Here is a 15,417-nt window from a genome sequence, read left to right as displayed (position 1 = left end):
AGTAATTATAACTTGAGTTATTTTCTTTTGTGGGAGGCAGCGTGGACTCAGCTGTACTCTGACTGCATGCTGTTCACTTATTCCACACTAGAATTACTCTTCTATTGTATTCTATTGTATTGTTTTCTACTCTACTCTGAGTACTACCTCTTTACTTGCAGGGCTGACACAATGAGTAAAAACAATGTCTGAGGCCAATGTGCATCTCCCTGTGTAAGCATGTCAGAAAATCAAATGGAGGGGTGTGAGTATGATCATCAAAGTGCACAGTGTGTACCAGCATGTGCCAGCCCTGGGGACAGGCGGGTGCTGGAGGAAAAACAGGTTATGTAAACACCCCCATGGTCTCTGACCGCCCCTTTAGCCCATCCTCGAAGATGAACCATTAGGATAGGCCCCCAGGAGGATGACTGACACATGCCAGGGCAAACAGGGCTCACTAAACCGGTTCATTCAAACACTCCCGAGGCAAGCCCATCCCTAAGCATATAGGTACACATGGCCTGCCTTTAGCATGCGACACCGGCTGTGTGGCCACAGCTCTGCTCAAAAGGATAGCGGTCAGTCTTAATGAGTGCCAAAGGCTTTTTTGACAGCAATCCATTGGTCTGTCATTTTAAACTGCATCCATGAGTGTGGACTATTACCCTGCAGGTGATGTGGTTGAATGCTACGGGGTGTGTAAACAAGGCTTAACTTCTTTTAGTTTACAAAGGAAGCTGGCTTATGACTAAAGGAGGTTGAGTGGAGTTCAGGTGAAAACACAACCTCTGTTGTGCAGGTACTCTTGTACTGAATGCTTGAGTGATGTGTCCAGGCAATCCTGTGATCATACATTAAGGCTCAAATAAAGCCAGTGTCAGTGCCAAACTTTTTTGTGTGCCACCAAACTAACATTCACTGACAGCTCAAAATATTTAGGTCATAATGTCCATAAATGTTTCATAAACATATGTTATATATATATATGAAGGGTTCTATATAGTATCACAAAATGTTTTTGGGGCTTGCACAAAGGCAGCTGAATCAATGAAACATTCAAAAAGGTAATACTGCAAGATCCTTTGTTTGAGTTTTCAAAATTAGAATTAATTTCTAAACCAACCACAGAAGCCCTGAAGCCTTTGCAAACAGCTGACCAGGATACATTTTGCATAAAATCATATGACCTGTAGTGTGTGTGCTCTCATTATGGGTGGGAAGTGGCGGGATACCTCACCTGGACAATGTCCAGCACCATGCCTGCCGCTACTGTCCCGAACCCGGCCAGCAGGAAGGGGAAGACCACCTGCAGGCCGATGGAGAAGGAGGTCTCCTTGAGGGGCGCCGGCGGCTCGGGGCTCTGGTCAGTGCTGGTGTCGTCGCTCTCGTTGCTCTGGCTGGCGTTTTCCAGGAGCGCATCCTCCTCCCGCTGTCCTTTGGCGTTGGCCCGGCAGTCAATCACCGCCACGATCTCCGGGCGCTCCTCTTCCTCCCCGGGCTCGTTGGTCCTGTCTGTGAAGGAGGTGACCTCCGTGAGCTCGTACTCGCCCCCGGCCTCCGGTCTCGCCTCCTCGAGGCCTTCGGTGAGGATCACCGGATGGACGGAGCCGTTGGAGTTGATGAAGGTCGGGGAAGGCAGGGAGCCTCCCTCCTTCTTCATCTCAATCGCCCCGGAGGACATGTCGATGTTGGGGAGTTTGTCTTGCTCTTTCGACCAAAGTACCATGCGGAGGCCTTGGGAAGACAGCGGGCTCGACGAGAAAATGTCAGGTTGCCTCAGCCTAACAGTTTTGGGGAAGTCAGAATGGATGTGACCACCTGATCTGGTTTTGCACCTGGTCAGTCCAACTGATTTATCCCATTAAAGAAAGTTAAAGGGAGCGGTGGTCACTATTAAAGACCGAGTGAACACAGCTGCTCTGTGGGAAGAAACCTGCAGCAGGGCGCATCTAGCCGTACGTCTGCAGAGTCCGTGTTCCTGTCGGTGCTTCGGGAGCAGAACCAGTATGTTCTCCATTCACTGCACGGTGCTCACGGTAAGCAGGTGAAAAACAGAAGAAAGCATACTGGTTTGAAGTAGAGGAAAAAGAAAATGTTGTATTGATAGAAGCTCTGGGGGACTCACCAAAGCAATCCCCTTCAGGAAAATGTCAGTCACTTGGAAATAGTCCTCTAAATGTTATTATAAAGAGAAAAATGAAGAGTTTGAAGCGCGCAGATTGCTATCCCCGGCACAGACCGGTCATGCTCTCACTCCACTGATAATGTCAGACTGGCTGGTGTACCGGGATGGGAAAGTCTCACCTTACACCACGTGGCTGCTGGGAGTTTTTTTCAGAGGAGATATTTAAAGGTCTGCAGTGCGCGGATTGAGTTACAGGACTGCGGGAAAAGTACCTTTCCAACTGAAGCGCACAGTCACCTGGAAAAAAAAGAGTGGGTACAGTGATTACGCACAGCACAGGCTTACAGAAATAGCTTACTTAATGGCATTAAATTCTCAGATTGCAACAAAACGGGACATAATATGCGTGTTCAGATCCAAATGCACAGCAGCTTTGCGCACTGAAACGCAGGGTTTTTTGTTTTCTTTTCTTTCTTTTAAACTATCAGGTGTGGTGTGCCACAGGTTCCACAAGAGCGACAGCTTTCATGCTGCACAGAATATTGCTTTGAATCTTCACCGAATAACTATGAAAACGCACTAATGGATATTATAATGATCGACACAATATAAAGTTTGATAGGTTCACTATAAACTCGCCATTGAGTATCACAGCCATACAATAAGCATAATGCACTATAATCGTGAGATCAGAGGAGACTTAAACAGCAAAGCATCACTACGCACAGTGAGGTGACTCTAAACTTATTACTGAGCACCACCGACATACTGTCAAGTCCCTGTAGGAATGTTATAGGCTATTCTAGTTTTTCAGTGCTTTGAACCCACCATGCAGCTCTCTCCACTGGTGTTATGGCGGAGGTGAGGAGTGACCAACTGTGCGTTTAAAACAGTTTCATCCAGCGCCAAACATGTAATTTCCTCCCGGCAGCTATAAATATTCTGCCATTAGCAGAGGTGCTGTGTACATCCTCTGGAAACGGACTCACACCACCGTCAAGTTACCCCGAATGTAAAAACAAGACTTCCTGTTGCAACTTTCAAAATAAAACACCATGTTGAAGAGCCTCCAGTGAGTGAACCCGTACAACAGACGTTGTTACCTTGTCTGTTTCCACAGCATGTAAACCATCCACAGCCATACTGCCTTTGCAAAATTCCACTTCACTCCAAGCAAACTTTATGACAGGACATGAAAAAAATGTGTTTCTAACAGTCATGTATGTTCTTTATAGAACAGTAAAAACCGAGAGAACTAAAAGTTGTGGAAATTTCCTAAGAATTATGAATCTTCACATCATAGCAGCCAATGTCTATATCCCACTAACATCTTTATAAAATAGACTAAATAGGGATAGACCTATATGCCAGACAAGACATGTCTGTGTCATATTTATTGTTGTAATACGGGAAAGGCCATAAAAGCTTCAGTGGAGACAGGCAGGAAGTCTTAATATTAATGAGTAATCTCCTCCATATGGTGAATTTCTTCCAGTTAATTCTGGTTGCTTTCTTCTCCTTGTGTTTAAACCTATGTGCTGTGAGACTGAACACAGCTACAGTAATGTCCCATTCATGTGATAAGTCCATATTTGCCACCAATAGCCTACTTCCAAGAATAATTATACATAAATAATTGATGATTTCAGATTCAATAGGTGGTGCAAATTGGAGCAGTGTATGATGGCTGGTAAAACTTTGGTTAGTGTGATTAATAATCAGACATAAGTCACCAAACTCAATTACTGGAAATGCTGGCTGCTTGTATTAACTTCCAAATAGATTAAAATTTTCCTTGACATTTGATATCAGTTGTATGAATCATGAAAACTAGCCTACATGGTCAAAATCTGACGTTTTCCAGCTATTTCCAGCTATAGCAGGCCTATGGCAAACACACGTTTCCACACCAAATGACAAAACACAATCTACATCTGCGTTTCCCCAAAATTAATGAACTCTAAATAAATACATAAATCAATGAACACTTTAATTTTGAAGGCCAAATCCCCTTGCTTCCACTATTGCCCTTGATAGCTCTGGTTGACTTGACACTACTTTCCTCCGCCTGCATGTTGCGACATCCGCAGACAGACTTTGGTTTTCCCCACTGAAACAATCCTCTGTTTAGTAGTCAGGACCAATACCCCCCGAACCCAACATGGCAAAGGCGTAAATTAGTGCTCCCCTGGTCATGGTTGAATAGGGGAACCCTCCTATTCTATTCTACTGCTCACTTAGACAAGGGCAGAGGTTTTCTATTCCAACACCGGGCTGGAGCCTATATGTCAGTGCCACTATGACCACTATAACCTGATAATAATTCATGAAAACGCACAATGGTGCGGCAGCCTTTGTCAAAAAATCCTGACCAACAGCAAGAGTTTTACATTAAAAAACGGGGGTTTCGCAGTTGGAGCCGTCAAGTGACAAATTCCGTTAGGTAAAGGCATTACATGACTCACCAGTCGCTTTCACCGTCATATCAAATTACATCTCAAACCTCCAGCAAGTGGCATGGTAAAATAAAATAAATGAAAAGAAAAGCTCCTGGAAGTATTTACCTTTTTATTTCGGAGGTCCAGAGAGGATCAATAGTAGTGAAGAGCTCCGTGTGGCTGGATGGTTGCTATCCTCCGCCTTCTGGCAATGCGCTCTGGCTGAGGCGTGGACGCCGGTGCGCACGGCTTATGTACGGTACCGGCCCCGCACAGCCGCCTCAGTGGTTAATGATGGTTAATGGTTAACCCGCCCCCGCACGGTTAAAGGCTGTGTGCCAGTCCCTCCCGTCCCGTCACATTGTCCCGTCCAGTCGCCCCCGCTGCCCGGCTGCGTGGATGCGCGTCTACAGTGTAATACACCCAGTCCGGTGCAGGGGGCCAGGAAGCCACAAGGCGGGACCTGCGCACACACGGGGCTGACGATACAGCGATGTGCCCCCCCCGCCCCCCCAACAACCTCTCCTCCACACCCGCCTCCCGCCCCCACAACCATCTCCATCTCCATCCCCATTGCGCGCAGCCAACCCTCCTCCCTCTACCATGCGCTCACTCACTGTGTGTGTGCGTGTGTGCGCGCGCGCTCGTGCGCGTGAATTTGTGCCCATGCGGTGCCAGTCTCCTCCACAAGCCTACTAATTTACCAACAGTGGGCCGAAATGGAAGTTTTAATTTAACAACAAACAGTTGGGTCTCAGGTTAGAATGGGTGAACACGCGCGCGCGCGCGCGCACACACACACACACACACACACACACACACACACACACACACACACACACACACAGTATAATTTCAGTACAGTGTAACTAACTGGACAGGGGTGGTTTTTTGGTCACTGATCCACCACCGCAGAAAAATAAATAAATGCAGGTCTTATATAAGTGACTGAGATAAGAGTAACCTTACTGGGAAAACGAGAGGGAGGTGGAGAAACCCAAACGAAAAGTCACTAGTCCTGTAATATTGTTACAGGGGCCTTAAATGCGTGTTTTGGCCTCAGTATAAAGTTTACAGTGACATGGTGTACTGTGTGGCATTTTTTTTACCACGATATTTCTATAGAAAAAGAGAGAGAAACACTTGAAAAATAACTTTAATATTACTGTAGTGCACCTACAGGGACATGTGACTGAATAGTGAGTGGTGAGTTAATATAGTGGTGTCCTGACTACATTATTTCCTATGCTATCATTAATGTATTCCTATGCAGTAGTGAGTTTATAGTGGCCTTATCCAACTTTATGGTATTTTTTATATCTTATGGTAGGCTTATCACTATGATGCTCTTATAATAAACCCATACAGTGTTTTTGTATGTCTGTATATTCAGTAGTGAATATGGCATTCTTTATCTGGTATAGGATCCTTTATAAACGCCTATAAAGGCTCCTATACGTGTAAGTCCTTTAAGTCTAGTACTGTGTCTGAGGTGTAAAAACTCACAGAGAACATGAGTGCCTTTTGGACATGTTAGTTTTCGTATATGATTTATTTATTTCACGCTGTATTCTGACATCATCCATTTCAGATGTGAGCCTGTTGTCATCTGCAATTACATATGACAACCTTTGTTTGACAACTATTTCACATGCACAGAGACAATTCATGGGTAAAAATGCTTTTAGATTGGATGGCTCTTTTTCATTAGAGAGGAATGGGGGTGTGTTGGGGCGTGGGGTGTTCTTTGCTTGACAGATAGATTGGATGCTACATCAGCCTCCTCATGCTCCTTTGAGAGCAGCTCTATAACAACATCCCTGGAGGACCTGCAGCTTGTTGTGTTTTTTTTTTTTTTTTTTTTTTTGCCTGTTGCTATACAGCAGCTTTGCTCAGCATCAGCAGTCGCAGCATCACTGAGAGAGCAGGAGGCTACTATACAGCACATCCACAGCCCCCATGTTGGCCCTGGTGACCAGTTTGTACACAGCAAAACAGCCCGTAATGACAAGAGGGAGTGAGAGGACAGACTCTGCATGACGCAACCCGTCATGCCACGGCACTTTGTGGCCTGTGGCTGTCCATGTTTTGGTATGAGTGTGCGTCCCCAGACTCGTGGGTGGACAGGAAGTTGTGATTTTCTGGTGCTTCTTGGAACGCTCCGTGGTCGTGTTACTCACCGTGTAATTGGGTATTTGTTATTTTGCATTCTCACTTGCATACAAAAATGCCTTTCACAAGAGCTTTCAGAGCGCAGGGGCGGCCGGGAGCGAGTTGGGAGCTTGGTTTCTTGCAGAAAGGCACTTGGGCAGAGATGGTTTCGGGGATTTAACTTGTTACTTTCCAGATGGGGGGATGTTCTCTCCAACCAGCAGGCAACTCTGGCCTGTCCCGGGACCATATATGGTTTGTCTGACTTGACATATAGCTGTGCTAAAATTAATTTGTCCTTCAGATGATGTTGTATATTGCTGTGTTGCTATGTCCTTATGTATGCATGGATATGTATATTAGTTACAGTGGAATTTCAATAGATTAGAACTCAACCAAAGATAAGGTAATTGAGATTTTATTGATCCCTGTGAGGAAAAGAGTCCTTCAGTTGCATCAGGAGCTGCAAAGCATCAGGATTCAGTGGTGGAAATTGAAACAGATTATAAGCACCCTAAAAATAGAAGTAGGAAAAAAAGAAACCCATTAAACAATATACAACCAATGAATTGGGGCATACACAGTAATGGGGAATTTTAACTTTGTGTGAGGCTTTAGTGGACATTATTTTTCTCATCTGTTTATGTCATCACTCCAGAATTTATTATAATGTTTCCGATATACGACATTGCCTTAAAGACAAAATTATTTTAGCACTGCATCTCTCTATAGCTCTCAAACAAAATCAATTTGGAGTGACATTTTACACCTGTGGGCTTTCACCATGTGATACATCATCCTCATTCAAGAAAAAATAGTTCTCGAAACCTGTATTCCACACTGTCCAATCCTTCTCTATTCTTTACTGAGTCTCGAAGGTGCTGATCAATAAGGCTGAGGCTATTTGATGTTATCTTGAACTCATTCACACATTTTTTTTTTTTTTTTGCATAACTATATTAACTTATGCAGACACACTCAGACATTTAACACATATATTTCAGCTGATGTAATGCTGTCATTCATTCATTGCACATGATATTCTTTTGGCAGTGTATCAGCAAAATCGTATTGTTTTACACAAGAATTAGTTATTGTTTACATGCACCGGCAATCACTCAAAGTCTAACTGCATTTTGTAATTCTGTCCTCTCAAACAGCAGTAGCACAGAGCTGAATAAATTTATAACTAGATAAGAACATGCTGACCAGGACACTTACGGCGGTTTTTGATCAGCGGCATCTTAAAAGGTCAAACCAGTAAAGTAATGATGGAAACAGTATGGGAGCTATGGAAAAAAAAAAAAAAAAAAAAAAAAAAAAAAACTGCTGTCTTTGGCTGTTTCATCTTTTACCTCACCTGTGTGTGTGTGTGTGTGTGTGTGTGTGTGAACACAGAAGGCTGAAGAAGGCTAAAGAATATGTAAAGCATTAACACAATACTATTTATTACAATAGTCAAATAACTACAACATGCTGTATGTTTTACTGCCACTTGTCAGCTTGCAGCATCATCGGTTTTGATGTCTCACGATACCGAGAAATACCGTGTTTATCACATTTCAGTCATGAGTTGTAACTATAAGGCATTTTATAGTTGTGGTCAAAGAAATATTTGGCATTTAGAGAGAGTTTTGGTTGTGGAATTCTTAAGATTTTACAAGAAGACGTGGTTTTAGGGAGGAAGAAAGAAGAGATTTGACATACTCAAGGACCACACCAGTGATTTTGATTGTTTGGCCTATGTAATATAATTCACCTACATTTTATGTTGCAACAAACAGTTTTGCAAATCATGTGGGGGTACTAAAGGTTTCCCAGCACATAATCAAAATCCATCCCACATGCCTTGTAATGTTGCTTAGTCGCCATTCCCATAATTCGCCGTGTAAAGCAAATGTTTCCCCAGGGATTATTTTACGGTGGAGGGACCGTTTCACTCCGCCCAACCTCAAGTCATCAAAACTTAACAATGCTGCTTCTTTTAGGGAAACTAATGTGGACGGCTTTATTTCAGTGATGGAACACTGCTGTGAAGAAAGTTTGAAGTCTCTGAAAATTAATTTTCATATTGTGAATGGAAACCAGTGGCTGGATAGATAATATGAGAATGATATATATATAATGATATATATGACTGCTTGCTTTGGCAAAAGATTAGCAGAAACCTGAAGTATACACATTTTGTAGATATGCAAAATGTGGCCCTTAAGTTTAAAGCGGCATTGGCCAAGATTTGATGTAAAAATACAGCTATCTTCTCAAGCCAGACTCCCACATACTCTTCCAGTTTAGATGCTATAGAGTCTGAGTCACCTTGCCAGAATGAAATGTTTTTGCTGGGTGGGGACGCTGGCAGAAAATATTTCTTTGCCCGCAGGAAGTGGCTCGACACATAAAAGCGAAACTCAAACTCAAACAGCAACTCCGTCCTGAGAAAGTTGCACGTCCTGATGGTAAAGCCGAATTTCTTCACAACCTCCACCCACACCATTCGGAGGAAGACTTTTATTTTAGCGACCTCATTTAGGGGTTTCTAGGAAATGAAACTCTTCAAACTCAAAAATTCAGTTTCCACCCGCTGCTACCTGATGCGGCCAAAGTGCAACGTTGTGTGCAGCTTTAAAGAGGTCCTCATCGCCAGTCATGATCTTATTTGTCCGTCACAAATATTGGTTGCATAAGTGTGTACAAAATATGCTTTGGTAGCTTAAGTCAAAGCTAACAGACCCTAAATGAGACGTCTCATCATCATCATGTTCAAAAGATGTGAGAAACATCTCCATGGTGCTTGGAAGTTGCTACATATATGGTGGTGTGATGGCACACTTTTGGTAAAACTACTGCTTTATTCTATTAGAATCGATTAGAGTCACTTCTTCTCTGCGTTCAAAGCTTGAAGACATGTTTGGGCTGCTTGTTGTTAATCCTGAGATGTAATAGCTGCTTAGTTTAAGGTGCATGCCAGGGTGAATATTAAGTGCTCCCTCTGTTTCTAGTTTGCATGACAGGGACCTTTGAATGCAACATTTGGTACGAATGCAAAACTTTTAGGTGACTGTTTGATAAAGCAGTAATTTTATTGAACATACAAGCATACAATCCATTTTTTTCAACATGGTTGGGAGTGAATTAGAGTAAGTTAGCATTGACTCCTAAACCGCCAAAGCACATGTACACATTTACATGCAAATCGATATTTGTGATGGATAGATATGGTTATGACTGTTAACAAGAGGTCAAAATAGAACCGATTTGGCCCGTACAGTGACAATATTTATCACTCCTCTGATAATAAATGTATACTAATTCAGAAATTTATACAATTTTAATGGTCCCGAAATTGCTGTGTATTAAATGGGTTTGGGTGGCCATTCGATAAATCAGTAGTAACGTTTATGGAGAGTTAATGCAATTAGTTACTTTGACTATTGTTATTATTGTTATGTAATTACTGAAGTGTATCCAAATGCTTTGATGGCTTGGTGCTGCACAGCCATCGCAGCTTTGCAGGGATGCAGCCGCCGACAATAGACACTCACCGGTTGTCGTTAAGAGGATTCACCGGCTAAGAGGATTCATTCCTAGATTCAGTGCGCATGATTCAGTATTTCATAGAGGCGATGTGAGTGTTGTCATGCTGATTGTGTAATTTGCATCCATTACGAGACATTTTTAGCCTCTGCATAAACCAAGTAGATCTGCGCGAGTGTCGTGGGTGTATTCTGAGGTATGGGCCTCTGCGGTAATTGGCAGCAGATTTGTAGAAGCCCTAAGCCACACAAGACACAAATCCTCGTGCATGTTTGAACACATGGGTTCATGCCATATACGTTTTGTTGTGGCTTTGGTTTGGTTGGTACCCTGAAGTTGCAATTTTCTCAGAAATCCTGTAACACTGTGACATTTCCAGAGTAAGCGTTGGAAACTGGGGCAAGCTTAGTGTTTTCCAGAGATTTGTTGGGACAGCAGGGCGCCTGACTTCAAATCTGGACACATTAACACAGGAAAAACGGTTACAAAGGCACATGTTAACATTTATCCATCTTATCTCACAGGAGACGAGCATTGGAGAAATCAAGGAAATCCGTGAAACTGTGGCACTTAAAAGCACTCAAAAGTTGAAAATCTTGGTATTTCTCAGAGATTCATTGAGCAAATGCCATCAAATTAAAACGTCTCCCAGTCTCCACCCAGTAAAAATGTTGCAAAGGTATCCTCTGCTGGAGGAAGCATTTTTAATGCAAAGGTTATACTGTAAGCTCTGGACAAAGACAAAGGGCATGGAACAGTTTGGCCTCAGTCATTTTGTCAACCGGCCTGTGTAACTACTTCAGATATGAATAATCTTTACTTCAGGTTTAAAAAAAAAAAAAAAAAAAAAAAAAAAAGACACTGTCCCTTGTATCTGCCTGGCGACAGTGCTTGATGGATGTTTGTTTTATGAAGAAAAAAAGCATGGGAGTGGGTGCCAGCGGAGACAGAAATAGGTAACTGAATGGAGGTACTGAGGCGGAGGCTTGTCCTGAGGTCTGGTTGGACGTGGACATACAGTAAGGGCTGCTCTGGTGGTTAATGATCCTCCAACCTCTTTTTCCAAACCAGGAAGTGAGGTGAGGAAGGGACACAAAACAGCGCTGGGCCCCAGCAACGCCTCGGCAGAGTGGCTGTCCCTGGCAACGCCGAGGCGGTCTGTGCCAGTTCTGGGCCACTTCTGTCCCGGGGCTTCTTTGAGCCCAGAAGAATGTCAGGGGGGAGATTTGGAAACCTTCCCTGAGCTCAGGATGAATGGCTGTCCACTGAACACACTCGCCCCTCTCTCTCCCCTCTCTCTGCCCCTCCATCCCCACCATCCTCCTTTACACACAGAAAGAACGAGCAGAAAGCAACTGCGACAAGCCTAGGTTTGGGCGTTTGCTTCTTCTACTCTCCGTCCCCCTGTAAAAGCTCTGTTTCGACACTGCTGGCCAGTACTTCCTGCTGTTTCTTCTAAACATCATCCAATCACGTGACTCCATCACATGAATTAGCAGCATACTTCAAAGCGAGGACCATCAGCACAAAATAACAGCTAGCAGACTTCACCTCACCTTAAAGCGAAACTCATTTATTGTGTGCATGCAACGTTGAACATACTCGCGTGAATTTATTTGTTTAAAGTTATTGAGAGCCAACTGGAGGACACTCAGTTCATGTTGTGTTAAATTTGGATCAGTGCCATGATGAAAATGAAAAAAAGTGGCGTTTGCAAGTTGTTTTATCTTCTTAATTCAGCAAATAGTACTTCATAGGATTTCAAACGAAAAGGAGAAAGCGCATACTCCTGCCAACACTATTCAAATGTCAAGATATTTCCCCATTCCACATGTTGGATATCCCCCAACCCCACCTCCTTTGGCCAATCAGTGTGAAAAGTTAATCAGTTCTTCCTTGCCCCATGGCCAACCTTTACACCAAGTTTCATGCAAATCTGTTCATATCTTTCGAGATGTCCTGCAAACCAACAAACAGACAGAAAAACAGAATAGGACAAAAACATGACCTACGTGCATTTTGTTGGCAGAGGCAACACAGCAACCTCAACCAGTTCATGAGTGATTACTACTATACTACTGCTGCTGGCTCACAACTATGACTGTAATGTTACCAGCACCACCACTACTACTACTACTACTACTACTACTACAATTAGGCCTACTTCTGTCAATACAGTATTACTCTCACTCATTCATATAGTATTTTTCTACATTCCTTGTTTATAATGTTTATATTGCTCTTTGGTACTTATTATCTGCATATACTGTTTATAGTGTAAATTATGCTTCATATCTTGCTATCCACTTTGCTGTTGTAATACGTGAAATTTCCCCACCGTGGGACTAATAAAGGAATATCTTATCTTATCTTATCTTATCTTACTACAGTGTGTACACTATTTTTCCAATGTAACAGTCCCATGTTCCCTCAATTGTATATTCTCAATATAAAAAGAATAATTTCCATACTTTTAATATGTTTCATGAGGAAAGCTCCTAATCTGACAGCATGTGTTCAGTAAATAATATCTGAAATGGTTTTAATGGTTGCCACTGGTGTGAACGTTAACCAACATGCCCAACATTAAACATTACATAAAAAGATAATATCCATAATCTCCATGTCCTTTGTGATATTAATAAGAATGCATAAAGTGATGGTATATAGTGTTGAGTAATAAATGAGGGACAATAGGACCAAGGAAACGTTGATGCACTGCCACTGCCACTGCTACTGCTACTGTGTTGGACCTAATTCTCCTGAGATGGAGCACATGTTGTAGAGCTCAGATGGATTATGGCTGAATTTCCGCCTCGGAAAATGTCATTCCTGTCCTGTGACTCCTCTCTCTTATAATGAATGAGCGGAGACCTTTCAAACGGCTGTACCATTAGTGAATTACAACATGCAGCCGGTGTTCCAGGTGGTATAATCACCTATAGAGGGGCCGGAGAGAAGTTACTTATTTAGATCGGAACTCAGCGGCGGAGACTTCGTTTTGAATGAAAGATACTTCAACCAACGTCTTGCGAGGCGTTTAGAGAGTAACAAACAGCCTCACCAATTAACCACTCTGCCTCCCTGTGTGTGTGTGTGTGTGTGCATGAGTGTGTGTGTGGGTGGGTGAACAGTAACCTCCTGCAGGCAGCGCATGGGTCACCCATTAATCAAAACAGACATCATCCTGGAGTGATGGAAAAATGTGAAAGGACGACAAAAATAGACAGTTTGTTTCAGGAATAAAGAGACGGGCACGGACCTGCGTATGAGGACAGAGATCATTTGTGGCAAGTGTGTATGTGTGTGTGTGTGTGTGTGTGTGTGGATTTTCCATGAGGTTTATGCATTCTCCCAAAGTTGTTGCACCCCTTTGCACTCGTCACCATGCATGAAGTCAGATTGGTATGCATGCTTGGCCCGGCTTAAATTGTTCCAGGTTGGCCGGCTTTCCTGTTGTACAATAAAACTAAATCATTATTTGGTGATGTTGTGGAGCAATTTCAATAAAATATCTGAAATGGGAGTTGCTGAATCAGTAACCCAAATGACATACTGCCCCCAACATCCACATACCTGTATTTTGAGGATTAGCAGCAATCACATTTAGCACGATTATGGAGGTCCATTGTGCAATTGGCTGTGGATGAAGGAAAAATGAACAAATGCTGTCTATATAACTAGGCTAGGAAGAGAGAAATACCTGATTTCTGGCTGTTGCAGTGTGTTTGTCCATAGGTAAAAGTGAAGAGCATGGTAAGGCGGATTTATTTCGAAAATGAGGCTTTTCTGCATCACAGTTTGAGAAGAGTCAGCTCAGTTGTCCTGAACAAACAGCCTGTTTTTTGGCTTTGTTCGTTATCTAACAAGCTTAATTTAGCAAAGCATGTTAATATGACTTTGACTTGTTCCTATATGTCAACTAATTCTAGATACTGAAGCTTGTGCACAACTCAGACATGTTAACAAATCAATGTGCCACTGAAGTATTTATTTTAGTATTTATTCTGAATGTCCCAAAATCCTTGTTTCAGTTGAAATAAGATCTCACTGAGGACAGGATTTTTTTTTTTTTTTTTTTTTTTGCATTTGACAGATAACACAATAACTCCCATCAAAGTTAAACAAAAAGTAGCTTTAGATAACAGATTAGTTCTTACATAACTCTTACTAGAGCAGCTTGGTGCTATGCCAGAGGGCCAGTGACAGCAATTAGTGATATATGAAGTAAAAATAAGTAAAAGAACGTCGCTGCTTTACATCCCAAGATTTTTAGGCTCATGGACGTGACTCACTATCTCAAAAATACAAACTAAATGGATTTCAATCATTACATATCCTTCTAATATAACAGTATTTTTTATTTTGGTGCATCTGGTGATAGACATCTGGGAGTTTTTGTGGTGAAGTTATGAAGTCATCTCTATAATTCTGTATATCATGCTATAGGAGGGGACAGAGCCAGCTTTATCACAGCATGGCCTGGACTTTGACCAGTTAGACTATACCCTGACACACACACACACACACACACACACACACACACAGAGTGAATTTCCCTGCTAAGGTAACATCTCACTGTTCAAATACATTCGTTCCCACAAATTATGTAATAGGTTTAGGAAACCTTGAGGTCTGATCAAATATGACCCTGAGGACCAGACGAGATTGAAAAAAAAAAAAAAAAAAAAAAAAAAGCTTGTTCAGGAGGAGGCAAAACACTATGAGTTGGCATTTACATGTTTTAAATTTGTCCCTTTATGTGCTATGTAACTAATAATTCTTTAATTTCACGTCATTATTAACACAATAACTTGTAATGAATGTAACTTTTCATTACATTGTTGACTGGGTAAACATGTAGTTGGATTATGTAATAATTCTCTGAAATCTCATTTGGTGTCTCTTTTTAGATCATGCAAGAAAAAAAGCTAAAAAAAAAAAAAATGAAATCTCCATACATTTATCAGCTGCTTCAGCATCATTAATTAACCGCACATCTACTACAATGCAGAAAATATACTTTGATTAACTGGTGAACAATATTGGTATATGCTGTGTTTATAAGCCTCTGCACTTGTGCTATCATTTAGTCTGCCTTAGCTTTAACTACCTCCTGCTTACAGGTTTCAGAGTGGATGACAGTTTGTTTTAAATTACATTAAAATTATTTGAAGCCTCACCCAC

General features: G+C 42.2%; 1 protein-coding gene across 1 annotated transcript in view; it reads right to left on the bottom strand.

Annotated features, from left to right (window-relative positions):
• Nucleotides 1-4,977, bottom strand: part of slc41a1 (solute carrier family 41 member 1) — a 30,389-nt gene extending 25,412 nt beyond the window's left edge. The window contains exons 1-2 of the mRNA XM_030051168.1: nucleotides 4,672-4,977; nucleotides 1,220-2,404 (exon numbers count right to left, since the gene is read on the bottom strand). Of these exons, the coding sequence (XP_029907028.1) occupies nucleotides 1,220-1,708 (489 nt within the window). The 5' untranslated portion in view covers nucleotides 1,709-2,404; nucleotides 4,672-4,977. The remainder of the gene's footprint in view (nucleotides 1-1,219; nucleotides 2,405-4,671) is intronic.
• Nucleotides 4,978-15,417: the final 10,440 nt, after the last annotated feature.

Source organism: Myripristis murdjan, chromosome 5 (assembly GCF_902150065.1).
Source record: "Myripristis murdjan chromosome 5, fMyrMur1.1, whole genome shotgun sequence".
Classification (NCBI taxonomy): Eukaryota; Metazoa; Chordata; class Actinopteri; order Holocentriformes; family Holocentridae; genus Myripristis; species Myripristis murdjan.
This window is presented reverse-complemented; position numbering and strand designations above follow the sequence as displayed.